The following is a 21,654-nucleotide window of genomic DNA, read 5'->3' on the forward strand; positions in this document are numbered from 1 at the left end:
GAGAAGATAAAAGGAGAGCGAGCAAGAGGGAAAGAGAACAAGAGAGAAATAGTAGAAACAGGGAGAAAGGCAGAGAAGATAAGTAGATTTAAAAAGCATGAAGAGGGACAAGGATGAATTTGAATGCATGAAGACAGACATTAGTGGTAGGCTCGATCTACAGACAGATCAGAGAGACCATTTGGCCAAGTAGACATGGGTCATGTTCAGCAAAAAAACAGAAAACATTTAGCAACAACAAAAATCTGTGTTCCTTTTGAACACGTTCAGGTAATACCACTTGTGAAACTCCATTTAAAAAGGTTTCTGTACCCCAGTTATTCCTCCACACTAGAGCAGTCCTGGTGGGGTCAGGGATCACTTGTGTTTATTTTGGAGGCCATCTGGGCACCATGATGGCATTCCTGTCTTCTCTCCCCATTCTGCTCAAGTGCTTCCAGTGCTGCTTCCACACTACTGATGTTCTCCAAATCTCAATGGAGCCCTGTTGTTTGCCAGTATTTTTAGACTGAGTTTCCCCCCCCCCTGACCTGGTCTGAGTTTTAATTTCTCCCCTCTCTTTCACCTTCTTTTCACTGGTTCCCTAGTGCTGTTTGAGTTAGGAAATGACAACCACAAGATCATCTTTTCCTAACCTGGAGTTTAAATGGGGCATCAGAGAGATCTTTGAAACACACACACGCTGTTAACAACCTTCAAATGAGGAAAGGGAGGAGAATAGACCGTTCAGAAATACCCAAATACTATCTACCGCTAGCTATTCAAACCTACCCATCTACCTACAATTCAGTTTGGTATGACCTTCAACTCAAATGAGGGGGGAAAAAAACTTAACCCTTTCAGAAAACACTCATCACGTACAATTAAGTCCGATTTGGTTTCCTCTCCAAGAGAGCAAAGAAAAACAGAACAAACTTTACAGAAAATACTTATCTACCGCAAGCCATCTAACCCACCTACCTACAGTTCAGTTCGACCTTTGATCCAATGATCCAATAGGCTAATCCAATTAGATAACAAACTTACTAGAATTTCTGTCCTCCACTACACTGGACTCCAGACCTGGGTTCAAATACTCTGTGCTTTATTGAGCTTGCAAAACCCGTCCATATGGCACTCCAGGTGGGCTAGATCAAACAAGTATTTGAAAGACTCAAATAGCATTTGAACACAGGTCTAACTCAAAAACAGTGGATTGTCCACTCTCCCCCTGCATGTCATGATCCAGGTCACTGTGCCAAGTAGGCACCTGGTCATTCAGGCGCTGAAGGCAAGGTTTGGCTCTCTTGGCGTCGCTATCCAAAGCTAATGGGTTCTGCTTGACTGCTGCTAGATAAACATTCACTGCCAAGTGATTACGAAGAAGAAAAGAACAAGGGAGGGAAACCACTTCTTGCCATTGCATGTCTAACAGAAGCAGGCATTATTGAGAGTAGTGTAAAAAAAGACGTGGCAATAGCGCTGACTGATTTCCCTACAATTACATTCCTTAATTTCTTCTCCTGCCGTCTGTGTGAAAGTCTGCCACCTGCTGTAGACTAGAGTAACATCTGTGTGGCTTATAGTGTGGGTATTAATTCCCATGTAACCTGCATGTGGACTTGGTTACAGCCCAGTGACCTGAACTTCTCTAGGTCACATTTATGACTCCATGACACACACGCCCTTTGGCCCTGGAGGCCATGGCTGGAGAAGGTCAGCAGGCTCCGTCACCTCATAAAATAACAGCTATTCCAGTCAGGATCCATTTCAACATCCCGCATGGCAATGCAGGCAGCCAAGCAGAGGAACACACAACGGGTCTGGTGGATAGACAGACATTTAGGAAATACAAGTGTAATGTGTATACTTTTTGTGAATGCTTTTCTCCAGTGCAATAACTATGAGGTGCTAACTACTAACGCAGGTCAATATAAAATATATAAAAGATCCATGCGACATCCATATAGCAGAGTATGAAGAAAATATTAGATTTCACAACAACAACGAAAAACAGTCCATTGCAGGGGTATTTAAGAGTAGAGAGAGTTAAGGGGGGGGGGGGACATGCCATCCTTGTGCCCTACATTTCAGCTGGTTACTGGGTCAGCCCTGAACACGATGAATGATTTATTTTTAAATTTGTTTTTGAACTATTTTTGCTTTGGCACTATGTGGTATTGTGTGTAGATTGACGAGGATTTTTTTATTTTTAGAATAAAGCTGTAACATAACAAAATGTGGAAAAAGTCAAGGGGTCTGAATACTTTCCGAATGCACTGTATATATTTTTCTCTCTCTCTCGAATGTCAGATGATCTGGACCAAAAGCCAGTTTTTTTTATTTTATATTTATAAAGAGAACACCTGTGTCTTGTTGTTACAGAAGCCCAAATGTGATATTCTCTCCATTTGATATACGACTTGGCATATTAAGCCACTCTTTCAGTTGAATGCATGCTACATTTCTGCTGTCGTGATATTTCATGATCAAACTAATGAATCTAACAGAGTTCTAGGTTCAGAAAGTTAAGTTGTTTTTGAATAACCCCAAAACATGGGAGGCCTAAGGTAATGAGAGATTTTATATCTTGCTAATTGTTTCTTCTAATGAGAAATTTGAACAAACCTTACAGCTGAGCAAAGCATTGTAAGACTGAAAGGATGCATGCATAAATGGCCAGAAAAGAAGTTCCCCCTTGCTGTTGCGAACCAAACGACAAAAAGCCTAATACTACTAACTGAAATATCATTAAATCAAAGTTAAATTAAGACAATTTAAAGTTATTAACAGTGGTGGAAAAAGTCCCCAATTGTCATATTGTCAAGTAAAAGTCACCCAGTAAAATCCTACTTGAGTAAAAGTCTTTGGTTTTAAATATACTGAAGTATCAAAAGTAAATGTAATTGCTAAAATATACTTACAGTGGGGAGAACAAGTATTTGATACACTGCCGATTTTGCAGGTTTTCCTACTTACAAAGCATGTAGAGGTCTGTAATTTTTATCATAGGTACACTTCAACTGTGAGAGACGGAATCTAAAACAAAAATCCAGGAAATCACATTGTATGATTTTTAAGGAAATTATTTGCATTTTATTGCATGACATAAGTATTTGATCACCTACCAACCAGTAAGAATTCCGGCTCTCACAGACCTGTTAGTTTTTCTTTAAGAAGCCCTCCTGTTCTTCACTCATTACCTGTATTAACTGCACCTGTTTGAACTCGTTACCTGTATAAAAGACACCTGTCCACACACTCAATCAAACAGACTCCAACCTCTCCACAATGGCCAAGACCAGAGAGCTGTGTAAGGACATCAGGGATAAAATTGTAGACCTGCACAAGGCTGGGATGGGCTACAGGACAATAGGCAAGCAGCTTGGTGAGAAGGCAACAACTGTTGGCGCAATTATTAGAAAATGGAAGAAGTTGAAGTTGACGGTCAATCACCCTCGGTCTGGGGCTCCATGCAAGATCTCACCTCGTGGGGCATCAATGATCATGAGGAAGGTGAGGGATCAGCCCAGAACTACACGGCAGGACCTGGTCAATGACCTGAAGAGAGCTGGGACCACAGTCTCAAAGAAAACCATTAGTAACACACTACGCCGTCATGGATTAAAATCCTGCAGCGCACGCAAGGTCCCCCTGCTCAAGCCAGCGCATGTCCAGGCCCGTCTGAAGTTTGCCAATGACCATCTGGATGATCCAGAGGAGGAATGGGAGAAGGTCATGTGGTCTGATGAGACAAAAATAGAGCTTTTTGGTCTAAACTCCACTCGCCGTGTTTGGAGGAAGAAGAAGGATGAGTACAACTCTAAGAACACCATCCCAACCGTGAAGCATGGAGGTGGAAACATCATTCTTTGGGGATGCTTTTCTGCAAAGGGGACAGGACGACTGCACCGTATTGAGGGGAGGATGGATGGGGCCATGTATCGCGAGATCTTGGCCAACAACCTCCTTCCCTCAGTAAGAGCATTGAAGATGGGTCGTGGCTGGGTCTTCCAGCAAGACAACGACCCGAAACACACAGCCAGGGCAACTAAGGAGTGGCTCTGTAAGAAGCATCTCAAGGTCTTGGAGTGGCCTAGCCAGTCTCCAGACCTGAACCCAATAGAATATCTTTGGAGGGAGCTGAAAGTCCGTATTGCCCAGCGACAGCCCCGAAACCTGAAGGATCTGGAGAAGGTCTGTATGGAGGAGTGGGCCAAAATCCCTGCTGCAGTGTGTGCAAACCTGGTCAAGAACTACAGGAAACGTATGATCTCTGTAATTGCAAACAAAGGTTTCTGTACCAAATATTAAGTTCTGCTTTTCTGATGTATCAAATACTTATGTCATGCAATAAAATGCAAATTAATTACTTAAAAATCATACAATGTGATTTTCTGGATTTTTGTTTTAGATTCCGTCTCTCACAGTTGAAGTGTACCTATGATAAAAATTACAGACCTCTACATGCTTTGTAAGTAGGAAAACCTGCAAAATCGGCAGTGTATCAAATACTTGTTCTCCCCACTGTAAGTATCAAAAGTATAAATCATGTCAAATTCCTTATATTAAGCAAACCAGACGGCACCATATTTTTTTTAGCAAATAGCCAGGGGCACGCACCAACCCTCACATGGGAGATGGCGCCAAAAGAGATGGTCGCTTCGAGTTCTGAGGAAACTATGCTGTATTTAGTTTTTTATGTATTATTTCTTACCTTGTTACCCCAGGAAATCTTAAGTCTTATTACATACAGCCGGGATGAACTATTGGATATAAGAACGACGTTAACTTCTTATGGATGAGTGGCAGTATTGAGTAGCTTGGATGAATAAGGTGCCCAGAGTAAACTGCCTGCTACTCAGGCCCAGAAGCTAAGATATGCATATTATTAGTAGATTTGGATAGAAAACTCTGAAGTTTCTAAAACTGTTTGAATGATGTCTGTGAATATAACAGAACTCATATGACAGGCAAAAACCTGAGAAAAATCCTTTAGTCTTTGCCTATCCAATATACAGTCGAAATGTGGTCCGATTGCACTTCCTAATGCTTCCACTAGATGTCAACAGTCTTTAGAACCTTGTTTCAGGCTTCTACTGTGAAGGGGGAGAGAATAAGAGCTGTTTCAATCAGGTGTCTGGCAGAATGCCATGAGCTCAGTCAGGCGTGCGCCCGTGAGAGCTAGCTGCGTTCCTTTTCCTTTCTAAAGACAAAGGAATTGTCCGGTTGAAACATTCTTGAAGATTTATGTTAAAAACATCCTAAAGATTGATTCTATACATCGTTTGACATGTTTCTACGACTGTAATATAACCTTTTGGCCTTTTCGTCTGGACTAAGTGTGCCTGTGCCTCATGAATTTGGATTTGTGAACTAAACGCGAACAAAAAGGAGGTATTTGGATATAAATTGACTTTATCGAACAAAAACAAACATTTATTGTGGAACTGGGATTCCTGGGAGTGCATTCTGATGATGATCAAAGGTAAGTGAATATTTATAATGCTATTTCTGACTTCTGTTGACTCCACAACATGGCGGGTATCTGTATGGCTCGTTTTGGTGCCCAAGCGCTGTACTCAGATTATTGCATGGTGTACTTTTTCCTTAAAGCTTTTTTGAAATCTGACACAGCGGTTGCATTAAGGAGAAGTATATCTTTAATTCCATGTATAACACTTGTATTTTCATCAACATTTATGATGAGTATTTCTGTAAATTGATGTGGCTCTCTGCAAAATCACCGGATGTTTTGGGGGCAAAACATTACGCGCCAATTTAAACTGAGATTTTTGGATATAAATATGAACTTTATCAAACAAAACATAAATGCATTGTGTATCTTGAAGTCCTATGAGTGTCATCTGATGAAAATCATCAAAGGTAACTGATACATTTTATCTCTATTTCTGCTTTTTGTGACTCCTCTTTGGCTGGAAAAATGGCTGTGCTTTTCTGTGACTGTGCTGACCTAACATAATCGCATGATATGCTTTCGTCGTAAAGCCTTTCTGAAATCGGACACTGTGGTGGGATTAACAACAAGTTTATCTTTAAAGTGGTGTATAATACTTGTATGTTTGAGGAATTTTAATTATGAGAATTCTGTTGTTTGAATTTGGCGCCCTGCACTTTCACTGGCTGTTGTCAAATCGATCCCGTTAACGGGATTTCACCCGTAAGAAGTTAACTTACCAACACAACGACCAGGAATACGACTTTCCCGAAGTGGATCCTCTGTTTGGACCACCACCCAGGACAATGGATCTAATCCCAGAAGCCGACCCAAAACAACGGCGCCGCAGAATGGGCAGACGGAGCGGCCTCCTGGCCAGGCTCCGTAGACGTGCACATCTCCCACCGCTCCCGAGTATACTACTCACCAATGTCCAATCTCTTGACAACAAGGTAGACAAAATTAGAGCAAGGGTTGCCATTCAGAGAAACAGAGATTGAAACATTTCATGGAAACATGGCTCTCTCGGGATATGTTGTCGGAATTGGTTCAGCCACCAGGCTTCTCCATGCATTGCACCAACAGATACACACCTCTCTGGGAAGAGGAAGGGCGGGGGTGTATGCTTCATGATTAATGACTCATGGTGTAATCATATTAACATACAGGAACTCAAGTCCTTCTGCTCACTCGACCTAGAATTCCTTACAATCAAATGCCAGCCATATTACCTCCCAAGAGAATTCTCGTCAGTAATCATCACAGATGTGTACATTCCTCCTCAAGCAGACACCACAACAGCCCTCAAGAAACTTCACTGGACTCTATGTAAAAATGGAAACCATATATCCTGACGCTGCATTTATTGTAGCTTGGGATTTTAACAAAGCAAATTAAATGACTAAATGACTACCGCCGCGTAGCACTCACTTCCGTCATCATGAAGTGCTTTGAGAGACTAGTCATGGATCATATCACCTCCACCATACCTGCCACCCTAGACCCACTTCAGTTTGCATACCGCCTCAACAGGTCCACAGACGATGCAATCGCCATCACACAGCACAATCCCATCTGGACAAGAGGAATACCTATGTAAGAATGCTGTTCATCGACTACAGCTCAGCATTTAACACCATAGTGCCCTCCAAGTTCATCATCAAGCTGGAGGCCCTGGGTCTCAACCCCGCCCTGTGCAATTGGGTCCTGGACTTTGATGGGCCTCTCCTAGGTGGTGATGGTAGGAAACATCTCCACGTTGCTGACCCTCAACATAGGGGCCCCACAACGGTGCGTGCTCAGACCCCTCCTGTACTCCCAGTTCACCCACGACTGCATGGCCATACACGCCTCCAACTCAATCAAGTTTGCAGACAACAGTAGTGGGCTTGATTAGCAACAACAATGAGACAGCCTACAGAGAGGAGATGAGGGCACACGAAGTGTGGTGTCAGGAAAACAACCTCTCACTCAACGTCAAGAAAACAAAGGAGATGATCGTGAACTTCAGGAAACAGCAGAGGGAGCACCCCCCTATCCACATCCAAGGGACAGCAGTGTTGAAGGTGGAAAGTTAAGTTCCTCGGCGCACACATCACAGACAAACTGAAATTGTCCACCCACACAGACAGTGTGGTGAAGGCGCAACAGCGCCTCTTCAACCTCAGGAGGCTGAATAAATTTAGCTTGTCACCTAAAACACTCAAACTTTTACAGATGCACAAATCGAGAGCATCATGTCGGGCTGCTTCACAGCCTGGTACGGCAACTGCACCGCCCTCAACCGCAAGGCTCTTGTGCGGTATGCACAACGCATCACCGTGGGCAAATGATCTGCCCTCCATGACACCTACAGCACCCGATGTCACAGGAAGGCCAAAAAGATCACCAAGGACAACAACCACCCGAGCCACTGCCTGTTCACACCGCTACCATCCAGAAGGCGAGGTCAGTACAGGTGCATCAAAGCTGGGACCGAGAGACTGAAAAACAGCTTCTATCTCAAGGCCATCAGACTGCTAAACAGCAATCACTAACTCAGAGAGGCTGCTGCCTACATTGAGACCCAATCACTGGCCACCTTAAATGGATCACTAGTCCCTTTAAACAATGCCACTTTAATAATGTTTCCATATCTTACATTAGTCATATGTATATAATACCATTATTGCACCTTGCCTATGCTGCTCGGCCATTGCACATCCACGTATTTATGTACATATTCTCATTCACCCCTTTAGATTTGTGAGTACTATGTAGTTGTTGGGGAATTGTTAGATATTACTGCACTGCTGGAACTAGAAGCACAAGCATTTCGCTACACTTGCATTAACATCTGCTAACCATGTGTATGTGACCAATAAAATTTGACACTGTTTAGTGAGTCCGCCAGATCAGAGGCAGTAGGGTTGACCAGGGATGTTCTCTTAAGAAGTGTGTGAATTAGACCATTTTCCTGTCCTACTAAGCATTCAAAATGTAACAAGTACTTTTGGGTGTCAGGGAAAATGGAGTAAAAAATATTATTTTCTTTAGGAATGTAGTGAAGTAAAAGTTAAATAGTAAAGTACAGATAAGTAAAAATACTACTAAAGTAGTTTTTTGGGTAAGTACTTTATACCACTGGTTATGAAGAGTAGAGTATTTTCCAAACTATTCTAATAAAATGTTTGTCCTAAAGTTGCAGCTTTTAAAATGGGAATAATTATCAAAGTCTATGCTATTCTCATTCAAATACTTATTTTAAATGACAAATATTTTAGGCTACAAGCTGTGAAAGTGAGCAAACAATACCAAGATGGAAAAATCTAATGAAAAGTCAAAATAACTTTCCACAGCTGTAGCATAAATTATGAATGTAAATATGCGTAGTTGGCCTAGGCCTATTTCCATATTATTCTAGCAATGTTCAACCAAACTAAAACGCATATAGTGCCTAGGCCAGTAAGAGAGGAGGATGAGGGAAAAATGCAAATCAGTTTATAATTATCCAGTTCTGAGGACAGCAGGTGCTCTGCAGCCATGAAGATTTACAACCCATCACAAGACGCACAGCCAGCGAGGCTCGATGGCGGTCACTCGCGCCATCTACGTGCTTCGGCACACAGACACAGTTAGTAGCCTTAGCTACTACACATCTCTTTCATGCCCCAGCTCCACCAGAGTGGAACAGACTATTCGAAAGGATTTGGCCCCACTAAATATATGTTTTGGACGGCCGCTAATGAGCAATAACATCATCTATGGGCAAGCGCAGATAATTATTTCAGACCCCTTCTATGTACTTCACTCATTTTCAGTCACCCTGGGAGAGAAAGGGGAGACAAGTGACTTCAACTTCAAGTACACAATCCGTACAAAATTTAACACGTGGTTAAAAAAGTTAATGTTAAGTGTAGCCTATTTGTAGACAGCGGGCACATATGCACAAGCAACTAGCCTAGCATACATCATCAAGAACAAAAAACAGGCACTGTAGCTATGCAACTGTGTGATTGTGCAAGAGTACAGAAAAAACAAACTGTACTCAAATCCACACAGTGTTCCCCATTGTAACTTTAAATGGGTGTTAAGGTTAATACGCAGAAAGTTTTTAAAAAATGCAAGCAACTGTGGCTGTCCCAAGAAACTGAAAGAGGGAGAGAGAGAGAGCAAAAGAGCACAATAGAGGAGATGGGGGGGGGGGGGGGGGTTAAAGCAAGGGGGAGAGAGACAGAGCCAACACACCACAGTACTGGTTTCAAAGCCAGACACCACATACCTGCAAATTCATTTGTCGGTCATAAAAGCCCTTTGCCCCTGAGCAAGCCACAGCCTATGGGTGTAGCAGTCGTGAGTTTGGCCAGACCCCCAGTAGCAGTACCTCCATAGCAGCGGTAACGGTAGCAGCACTACAGATACTGCAGGACAGGATAGCAGCATCATAACAGAGCTCCTTAGAAGAGCTGCCTGGCCCCGGCACTGCTCCACATTTTCCAGGAAAGCATGTCATCAAGCCGCTTCAACCGCTGGAAGAATCGTCCATCTCACATGCACATTTTAATCTATGCGGGGTCACTCAAGGTAATCCCTGTCGAGCGCTTCTCTTTGATTGGCACTCGCAGCAGCACATCAAGTTTTTTGGGCCTGTCAGATCGCTGGGGCGTACCACTCTGCTTTAACTGAGGGGGGTTATCGTTGTCTCTCGCTCACAGCGAACCAGAGCAAACCATAGACTAGACTGTCAGTGTTTTTTTCCTCTCTCCCTCACTCACTCTTTTTCCATTGCTCTTGCACTCTCTCCCTCTCGCAAGTCACTCGACACACAGTCTCTGAGGAAGTTCAGATAATTTACACAAGCTCCAGCCAACGGCTTGGGCGGACTGAGCTGCTTTCCACCATATGACAAGGCCTTGGCATTTTCACTTCACTGACAATGGGTATTTTAAATGCATACCGTAATACATGACTGAATATTAACTTAATCAAACTTTCATGTAAACAGACGAGTCAGTTAAGAACTCATATACATACATATACATATACATATACATACTGTACATAGTCCATCTGTAAACTACCCACCCAATTTACCTACCTCACCCCCCATACTGCTTTTATTTATTTACTTTTCTGCTCTTTTGCATTTACATTTACATTTAAGTCATTTAGCTGACGCTCTTATCCAGAGCGACTTACAAATTGGAAAGTTCATACATATTCATCCTGGTCCCCCCGTGGGGAATGAACCCACAACCCTGGCGTTGCAAGCGCCATGCTCTACCAACTGAGCCACACGGTACAGTTTGCACACCAGTACCAATATCTCTTCTTGCACATGATCATCTGATGATTTATCACTCCAGTGTTAATCTGCTAAATTGTAATTATTCGATTTATTGCCTACCTCATGCCTTTTGCACACATTGTATATAGATTCTCTTTTTTTCTACCATGTTATTGACTTGTTTATTGTTTACTCCATGTGTAACTCTGTGTTGTCTGTTCACACTGCTATGCTTTATCTTGGCCAGGTCGCAGTTGCAAATGAGAACTTGTTCTCAACTAGCCTACCTGGTTAAATAAAGGTGAAAAAAAAAAAAAAAAAAAAAAAAAAAAATATATATATATATAATGACAGCCTATCAATAATGTATACAAACACATTTTTTCCACACTGTTACATAACCCTTTTACAGCAGAAGAAATGACTGGCAGATGAATTTGCATGTGAGAAGGTCAGTGGCTGTGTGCTCTGGCTGAACAAGGCTAATACTTGTGATTATTGGACTGATGATGCTGAGGGCTGCTGGACACATCATGCCTCCAGTGACCCCAGAACCAAACTTGTGATACATGTCCTCCTGTCTCCGAGGCAAACAGAGCCCTATCTTTTTGTTTCTGCATGTATAGACTGACATATAGTAACAGAGTCGCTTCCTCTAACTATACTGAACAAAAATAAACAAAACATGTCAAGTGTTGGTGCCATGTTTCATGAGCTGAAAAACAAATATCCCAGACTTTTTTCATAAACAGAAAAAGCTTATTTCTCTCAAATGTTTTGCATCCCTGTTAGTGAGCATTTCTCCTTTGCCAAGATAATCCATCCACCTGACAGGTGTGGCATATCAAGAAGCTGATTAAAAATGATCATTACACAGGTGCACCTTGTGCCGGGGACAATAAAAGGCCACTTTTTGGTGCAGTTGTGTCACACAACGCAATGACACAGATCTCTCAAATGTTCACGGAGTGTGCAATTGTCATGCTGACTGCAGGAATGTCCACCAGAGCTGTTGCCAGAGAATTTAATGTTCATTTCTCTACCATAAACTGCCTCCAACGTAATTTTTGAGGTTTTGGCAGTATGTCCAAACGGCCTCACGTGTAACCACGCCAGCTCAGGACCTCCACATCCGGCTTCTTCACCTACAGGATCATCTGAAACCAGCCACCTGATGAAACTGAGGAGGAGTTCTGTCTGTAATAAAGCCCTTTTGTGGGGAACCCCCCCCCCCCCCCCCCCACTCTGATTGGCTGTGCCAGGGTGGGCACTTGGGAACCAGGCCCACCCATGGCTGCACCCCTGCCTAGTCATGTGAAATCCATAGATTAGGGCCTAATTAATTTACTTCAATTGACTGGTTTTCTTATATGAATAGTAACCCAGTAAAAAAATTGAAATTATTACATGTTGAGTTTATATTTTGTTCAGTAAATGTAAAAGCCATTGTCAGAAGCCAGACAATCCTTTAAATGAGCTCTCAAGTAGTAGTTGCAGGAATGTCTACTGACTTAACACAAACTAGTCTATTTCTCTCATCAGGTATGAGTACAACACACACATGATTCTTACGACTTGACTGGTGGCATTAATCTACAGTGGTTCAGAAGTAGAGAAGTCCACTCGGGCCTCTACTCTGCAGTCATACCCTGCTACTCTGCCAAGCGAGATATGACTGAAGGTCACCATTTACATTTTACATTTACATTTAAGTCATTTAGCAGACGCTCTTATCCAGAGCGACTTACAAATTGGTGCATTCACCTTATGATATCCAGTGGAACAACCACTTTACAATACACAAAATATTATTTCAAGATGCAAAATATCCATCTACAAGGCTAGTTGAAAAAATGTAATGGTGTACAGTAGGCTCCAGAATTATTGGATCCCTTGATTATAGATTAGCAACAAAGACTGTATGAAATAAATAATAGAAATATACTAATAAAATTGCTCAGAGAAAGTAGTATTTATTTTCTCCAAAAAGATAGGGGTCAAAATTATTGTATATCGTTTTCAATATAATTTGTAAAAACATGTTTTGCATACAATATAGCTCAGTACTTGTATTATTTATTTTATGCAGTCTTTTTTGCTCATCTTTATCAAGGGATCCAATAATTCCAGACCCCACTGTATGTAACGGTAGCCATTGCGATATTCTGGACAAAACTTCCTTTGAGACCTGGCACTTTTAGTTAAATGCATTTTGACTGTGAGAAGTGTGAAGTCACCTTGACAGCCACATAGCGAGACTGGAATACCATTAAAAAAATTATAGCCGAAGACCCAGCAAGGCACAAATCACACTCTGGTATTGGGCAGTTAAAAGGCAGATAGAAAAGCATCGGTGCAAGCAATGTTAGAAGCAACGTTCAAGACAACTTGAGGATATTTGATGTTGGTGAATCTAAATGGATACAATCTTTTCTCACTTTCAAACACATCCATCATTACAATGAAGTGAAATAAATTAATTGTCTCCTAATGTTCGATGCCAACATTGTACCACAGGTGGACAATACTTTGGTTTGACAAACAGTTTTTTTCCACATTTCACACTCAATAATTGACAATCTAGACTGAGTAGATACCTAGTTTAGTGAGCTTGCACAAAAGTACATTGTGTGTTCAGGCCTTCCTTGAGGATGTGGTTTGTTTTGAAGGTGAACCACTCAGAACAAAATGGCTGTCTGCTGTGGCCTTTTCACAGTGTTATGTTAAGGGACCTCTGGGAGTCTTCGTCAACAAGGCTGAATTGAACCTCACTTCTACACCTGCGAAGGAGAACTGGCAGAATAGTCATGATTGTCTCACTAGTCAATATTTACTCACTTCACCCTCACACAGACATTTCTTTTTTGAGCATATGAATATTCCTGATATTCTCCCAGGGTTGAAATACCAGTTTTTGCATAGTGGCGAGAGACAATGCTTGTCACAGAGTTGGAGAAGTCTATTGAAGTGGGAGACAAGTGTCAGGAACTACTGCCAAGGTTTTATACTGACGATACAAGGGCCTTTAAGGAAGGCTAAAAATAAAACAGAACAGATAATTTAAATAATACCGGAGTGAGAAGTTTCAGGCTCTGGAAAACATGTTTTAATATCTTGTGAAAAATGTCTTGGTTCGAATCGCAGTTTTAGCCTGTTCCCTCCCTTGTTGAGATCCAAAAGTGCTAAAATTCTAGCCCACGTCTTCAGACTAGAAACTCTTTTAGACCAACTGAATTTCTACACCATCTGTAGTGCCACTCAATGTGGACTGGATTTATCTGCAACCCATTAGTTATTCACCCACCTTGTTGTCACTCTGGATAAGAGTAGTTTGCTACTAAATCACAAAAATACGAATGAGTTTGATTATATTAAAACCTTAAATGCGGCAGTTAACGGAAAGGTTCACCCATTTTGAATGTTATATTGTTATGGTGCATCTCTGAGTGATATCGATTCCCTAGGTCATCTTTTTCCAAGATGGCGTAGCAGTCGGACATCTGTTTTGTCTTGTCCCGTGTATATATATTTTTCTTCGTGTATATTTTTTATATTTTTAATCTCAATTTCCATCTACGGACTGAACATACTCTCCTGCAACCCGCCCCACCCAATGTGGTACGGATCTGCAATTTTTTTATACTTTAGAACCGGAACCCCCATCAGAAGCTAGCCAGCTAACCAGCTACTAGCTAGTCGTCAGTTAGCCACTGCTAGCGGTCATCAGCCAGCCTCAGCCCGGTCAATTCCTGCCAGTCTGCCCAGCGCGATATCAACCCAGAGCATATAGGACTGCTTTTTCTCCACCACATCTCCGAATTCCTACTGCAAGCTCTGAACCTCTACACCGGATCATCGAAACTAGCTAGCTGGCTAACGTCTCTGTCCCGAAGCAAGCACCATTTAGCCTGGAGCTAGCCTCGAGCTTGGCCCATCTAGCCAAAGAGGCCTATCAGCCAATTCTTGGGCTACAATACCTCTTTTGCCAATTGGCCTGGACCCTTCACTGCCGACACGGAGCCCCGCCGATCCATCACGACTGGTCTGCCGACATAACCGTCCGAGAGGGTTTCAACAGGCTCTTCCGTTGCGACATCCCTCGGATGCCCATCTGCTATCCCCGGCCCGCTAGCTGTCTGATTCACCATGTCTCCAGCTAGCCTAGCTACTCACTAGACCCTATGATCACTCGGCTAAACATGCCTCTCCCTAATGTCAATATGCCTTGTCTATTGCTGTTTTGGTTAGTGATTATTGTCTTATTTCACTGTAGAGCCTCCATCCCTGCTCAATATGCCTTAGCTAGCCCTTTTGTTCCACCTCCCACAGATGTAGTGACCTCACCTGGCTTAAATGGTGCCTAGAGACAAAACCTCTCTCATTGTCACTCAATGCCTGGGTTTACCTTCACTGTACTCACATCCTACCATACCCTTGTCTGTACATTATGCCTTGAATATATTCTTCCGCACCCAGAAATCTGCTCCTTTTACTCTCTGTTCCGAACGCACTAGACGACCAGTTCTTATAGCCTTTAGCCGTACCCTTATCCTACTCCTCCTCTGTTCCTCTGGTGATGTAGAGGTTAACCCAGGCCCCAGCACTACTCCCATTCCCCAGGCGCTCTCATTTGTTGACTTCTGTAACCGTAAAAGCTTTGGTTTCATCAATGATACCATTAGAAGCCTCCTCCCTAAGTTTGTTCTATTCACTGCTTTAGCACACTCCTCCAACCCGGATGTCCTAGCCGTGTCTGAATCCTGGCTTAGGAAGGCCACAAAAAATCCAGAAATTTCCATCCCTAACTATAACATTTTCCGACAAGATAGAAATGCCAAATGGGGCGGAGTTGCAATCTACTGCAGAGATAGTTCTGTCATACTATCCAAGTCTGTGCCCAAACAATTCGAGCTTCTATTTTTGAAAATAGACCTTTCCAGAAACAACTCTCTCACAGTTGCCACTTGTTATAGACCCCCATCAGCCCCCAGCTGTGCCCTGGACACCATATGTGAATTGATTGCCCCCTATCTATCTTCAGAGTTCGTACGGTTAGGTGACCTAAATTGGGACTACACGGCTATCCTACAATCTAAGCTAGATGCCCTCAATCTTACACAAATTATTAAGGAACCTACCAAGTAGAACCCTAAATACGTAACCATGGGCACCCTCTTAGATATCATCCTGACCAACCTGCCCTCTAAATACACCTCTGCTGTCTTCAACCAGGATCTCAGCGATCACTGCCTCATTGCCTGCGTGCGTAATGGGTCCGCGGTCAAACGACCACCCCTTATCACTGTCAAATGCTCAATAAAACACTTCAGCGAGCAGGCCTTCCTAATCGACCTGGCCCGGGTATCCTGGAAGGATATTGACCTCATCCCGTCAGTAAAGGATGCCTGGTTGCTCTTTAATAGTGCTTTCCTCACCATCTTAAATAAGCATGCCCCATTCAAAAAAAATTGAACTAAGAACAGATATAGCCTTTGGTTCACCCCAGACTTGACTGTCCTTGACCAGCACAAAAACATCCTGTGGCGTACTGGATTAGCATCGAATAGCCCCCGCGATATGCAACTTTTCAGGGAAGTCAGGAACCAACATAGTCAGTTAGGAAAGCTAAAGCTAACTTTTTCACACAGAAATGTGCATCCTGTAGCACTAATTCCAAAAAGTTTTGGGACACTGTAAAGTCCATGGAGAATAAGAGCACCTCCTCCCAGTAGCCCACCGCACTGAGGATAGGAAACACTGTCACCACCGATAAATCTACGATAATCGAGAATTTCAATAAGCATTTTTCTACGGCTGGCCATGCTTTCCACCTGGCTACCTCTACCAACATCTCAGCACCCCCTGCAGCAACTTGCCCAAGACCCTCCCCCCGCTTCTCCTTCACCCAAATCCAGACAGCTGATGTTCGAAAAGAGCTGCAAAATCTGGATCCCTACAAATCAGCTGGACTAGACAATCTGGACCCTCTCTTTCTAAAATTATCCGCCAAAATTGTTGCAATCCCTATTACTAGCCTATTCAACCTCTCTTTCGTGTCATCTGAGATCCCCAAAGATTGGAAAGCTGCCGCGGTCATCCCCCTCTTCAAAGGGGGAGACACTCTAGACTAGAGGTCGACCAATTAATCGGAATGGCCGATTAATTAGGGCCGATTTCAAGTTTTCATAACAATCGGAAATCGGCATTTTTGGGCGCCGACCTTAATCCCTTTATACCTTAACTAGGCAAGTCAGTCAAGAACACATTCTTACCTTCAAGGACGGCCCAGGAACGGTGGGTTAACTGCCTCGTTCAGGGGCAGAACGACAGATGTTCATCAAACACAATAGTGAGAGGAACACGATGTTACATCCGTGATAAAATATGATGTACTATTAATACAACTGCACCACACCAACACTTTCTCATCAATTATACCCACTTATCCCACCTGTATTATATTGTACATATTTTCCACAGACAGTGGTATGTCAGAGGGAGAAGATGAGACGGACCAGTGAATCGAACCTTGGTGTGCAATATTTGGTCTGGAGGCAGCAGACAGCACTATTGCTAGACTAACCGATTATTATTAATTCTCTGACATGGTGCCTCTTGGTGCTCTGCCCTTTCTGTGACCTGATCTATGCGTTTGGTTGGCTGGGGCCATAATCCATACATAGACAGAATGTTCTATAAGTACAGGGTCCACAGGGATCAATGAAGTACATGTACAGTGGGATCCGGAATTAATGGAATTACTTAGCAAAAAATACTAATAGCCTAGTACAAATACTGAGCTATATTGTATGGTCATATGACACAAAAATAGAAGTCTGACCATGCACACCAGCGGTGGTTAAAAAAATGCATATGAAGAAAATACCTCATCCATATTGTAAATATGGTGGTACTTGGTGTTATGGGGCTATTTTGTTTCCACTGATCCTGGGGCCCTTGTTAAGGTCAACAGCATCATACTTTACCAAGTACCTGGACATTTTAGCCAAAAACCTGGTTGCCTCTGCCAGGACGCTGACACTTTGTCTTGCTGGAAGATCCACTTGCGGCCATAACCCCAAGCACTAATCAAAATTCACAAAGAAATGTTTAATTGGTCACAAAATCAACATTTTATAACTGGCCATCTCAGTCTCTGAACACCATTGAAGAGGACAGTCTATAAGCGCAGATGAAGGATGTCAAGGATCTGTAAAGATTCTGTACAGATGAATGGTCTAAGATCCCTCCCAATGTGTTCTCCAATCTCATAACACTTAGCCTTTTTCTAAAATGTTTTATCCTCACAATGGGAGGGTGCTGGAGTATTGAAAACAGGGAATCCAATAATTGACCCCCATATTATTTTTTATTACTTGTTAAACAAAATCTTTCTCTGAGCAATTGTATTAGTAATATATATTTTTTAATGTGCATACAATAAAGCTCAGTTTATTTTATGCCGTCTTTTTTGCTCATCTTCATCAAGGGATCCAATAATTCCAGACCTCAATGTATGTTCTGCAGATAGGGGGGCAAGGGACATGAGTGAATTACACATACATGGGCCAGAGGCCCAGAGGAAGCGCCAAAGGCATCAATGAGCTAGAAAAGCCCAAGAGGGAAAGCCAAGGCAGTCCATCGTCCTGGGATACAGGCATTAGAGAGAGGAGAGCTCAGACAACACGAGATGATACGAAATAAATTATGAAATCAGCTGTTAAAGCTATGCTGGGGATTTCAGAACAGTGTTAAATGTTTGTCGCCCAGAAAAAGTGTGAGTCATGGAGGTGATCATCAACTCAGACACAGCTTTTAGCGTACAACAATTCACAACATTTGGTTAATATTACCGTAACCCTGCAAACATAAACAATGTGTACCAATGAATACAAATCCCGTATGCCAGGTAATAGATGGGACTTGGTGTACTGTCCTCAGACATAAGACACACTAGTCCCTCTCTCACCCGCACACAACTCTTATCTAGGCGTAAAGCCAACCTGTGTGCAATCCCTTACCCTCCCTTGCCCTGCCCTAGGCCTGCCTGACCTCTGCGCGCTCACCTGAGGCCGGAACCGCATATACCATATTTTACTATATACTTGTATTGATGGACGGACCCGTTTGAGTTCTCAGTTTACTTTCTATAAATGCTATGTCAGTGTTTGGTTTGTTAAGTGTGATACGCAACTCCGGCGTGTATAATGTCAATTTTTATAGTTGAATTGAATGGAGAAAGCCCCATTGAAATCAATTATAATTTATGTTTTGCCACCCTAGGGTCATGAATTACTCAAAGCATATTTCTAACTTATTCAAAAACATAAAATAACTTTAAAAATGTGAACATTGTTGTGATATATTTTGTCAATATCGCCCAGCCCTAAAGGGAGTGCCGGCTGGCTGCCTGTTTCAACAGCAGCCCCAGGGCATACCACTACCACTTACAGTACATTTGGAAAGTATTCAGACCCCTTCACTTTTCACCAATTGTTACGTTACAGCCATATTCTAAAACGTATTAAATTGTTTTCCCCCCCTCAATCTACACACAATCCCCCATAAAGACAAAGCAAAAACAAATGAAATATCACATTTACATAAGTATTCAGACCCTATACTCAGTACTATATTGAAGCACCTTCAGCAGCGATTACAGCCTCGAGTCTTCTTGGGTATGACGCTACAAGCTTGGCACATCTGTATTTGGGGAGTTTCTCCTATTCTTCTCCGCAGATCCTCTCAAGCTCTGTCAGGTTGGATGGGGAGCGTCGCTGCACAGCTATTATTATGTCTCTCCAGAGATGTTTGATCGGATTCAAGTCCGGGCTCTGGCTGGGCCATTCAAGGACAGTCAGAGACTTGTCCCGAAGCCACTCCTGTGTTGTCTTGGCTGTGTGCTTAGGGTCGTTTCCCTGTTGGGAGGTGAACCTTCGCCCCAGTCTGAGGTCCTGAGCACTCTGGAGCAGGTTTTCATCAGGGATCTCTGCACTTGCTCCGTTCATCTCTGCCTTGATCCTGACATGTATCCCAGTCCCTGCTGCTGAAAAACATCCCCACAGCATAACACTGCTTCACCGGGAGGGGACCTTCAATGCTGCAGAAATGTTTTGGTACCCAGATCTGTGCTTTGACACAATCCTGTCTCGGTGCTCTATGGACAATTCCTCCGACCTCATGGCTTGTAGAAACATCAAGGATTATCAATAGAAACTGGATGCACCTGAGCTCAATTTCAAGTCTCACAGCCAAGGGTGTGAATACTTATGTAAATAAGGGATCTGTTAAATTTTTTTGAAATTTGGGGGGGGGATGAAAACCCCGTTTAGACTTTGTAAAATTTTAATTACAAAGGCTGTAACGTAACAAAATGTGGGAAAAAATGAAGGGGTCTGAATACTTTCCGAATGCACCGTATGTAACGCTAACCCACATTCAGACCACTGCTCAAATCCAATGGAAAACACTCAATCAACTCAACTGCAGCCTCCAACTATGTTTTATTTTTTTCTACTACAAGCAGAGAGCCTTGTTGGATTTGAATGGGGGAAAACAGAGTCTCAGGGCTGACTAGGCGATTATGAAACAAAAATGACAAAATGTGCATAAACCTCATTGATTAAAACTCCTCCAGTGTTCTTGTGAGAGAGGGAAACAATATGAAACACGTCTGAAGTAAAACAGCACGGGCACGCCGTTGGTAAGCAAAGCTCCAAGGCACGGATAACCTTATTGAGTGAAGTGAAGTCTGCATCTCACCCAATGTAAAAGCAACTGCCAATGTCTCACTCCCTCTGCAGAAATAAAGGTTCTGACAAGTTTCTCACCATAACCAAATTGAGGAAATTACCTTAAACCCTCCGAAAAAGTTAAACAAGAGAGCCTACTAGATGCGCATCAACATATTTTAGCAGTTAGGATGGACGGAGACTAGAATTGAGGATGACTGGGTGAGTTCACAGAGAGTGAGTCTGACTTTCCTTTTTGACCTCCCTCTCGCTTTCTCTTCCCTCAGGCTCTGGAAAGCAACACGGAGCCTCCCAACTATGGCAACCAGATTAAAAAGATTCCTGGGAACGTTTGCTGCCCCCCAGCCCTTCCATAAATCAGTCTCAGCAAGCCAGCCCAGACCTAGCTCCACTCTGTTCTGCTTCTATGCCTGGGGCCTGGTTCTTATTTACCCACACAACACATCAAGAGCCTACGCTCACTCAGCTCCCAAACCTCACAAGCCCCTGTGGTTCTACTCCTAGCCTAATACACAGAGAGAGGGAGGGAGAGCTGAGGAGGCACTGTGGGCTAAAGGTCACTACAAGCTCCACTCTGTTGATCTATGTGCATGCATGCGCCTTTTGGTAACATATCCTTGCCAATCCCACTCCCATTCACAAGGGGGCAAAAGCAAAGTATTTCATTTTTGTCTTTTCATTTTGAGTCGCTTCCCTTGCTAGTAGGGGGCGGCAGGTAGCCTAGTGGTTAGAGCGTTGGGCCAGTAACCGAAAGGTTGCTAGATCGAATCCACGAGCTGACAAGGTAAAAATCTGTCACTCTGCCCCTGAACAAGGCAGTTAACCCACTGTTCCTAGGCCGTCATTGTAAATAATAATTTGTTCTTAACTGACTTGCCTAGTTAAATAAAAAATAAATAGTGGCTAGGTGGCTTAAGCCTGGCTAAAAGTACACCAAGCTAGCTAGAATTTTTTAGCTTCTCACATCTCCATGTGAAATAATCAGATTCATAAAAATAAATAAAATATGCCAGGCAAATATTATACTTGCCTGTGTAATATATTCCCTTATCAGCTAAAAAGAAAATAGGATGTCGTGTTTTGGTCATGGAGGGGAAAAAAAGCACAAGCACAGCAGGCTCCACCATTTCACAATAACCTGGAATCATTACTTCTAAACAAAATACTTCTTGTCGTCTTCTCATTTGTTGTGAAAGAAG

General features: G+C 42.8%; 1 protein-coding gene across 12 annotated transcripts in view; it reads right to left on the minus strand.

The window, feature by feature from the left end:
• The window catches only part of LOC139537468 (nuclear receptor corepressor 1-like), a 121,745-nt gene that overhangs the window by 45,997 nt on the left and 54,094 nt on the right, over positions 1-21,654 (minus strand). The window contains exon 1 of one of the 12 annotated variants that reach the window (XM_071338805.1): positions 9,699-10,085. The exons of the other annotated variants lie outside the window; for them this stretch is intronic. Within the exon in view, the coding sequence (XP_071194906.1) occupies positions 9,699-9,710 (12 nt within the window). The 5' untranslated portion in view covers positions 9,711-10,085. Of the gene's footprint in view, positions 1-9,698; positions 10,086-21,654 lie in introns of those variants that run through there. 12 annotated transcript variants of the gene reach the window in all.

Source organism: Salvelinus alpinus, chromosome 13 (genome assembly GCF_045679555.1).
Source record: "Salvelinus alpinus chromosome 13, SLU_Salpinus.1, whole genome shotgun sequence".
In the NCBI taxonomy this organism is placed as follows: domain Eukaryota; kingdom Metazoa; phylum Chordata; class Actinopteri; order Salmoniformes; family Salmonidae; genus Salvelinus; species Salvelinus alpinus.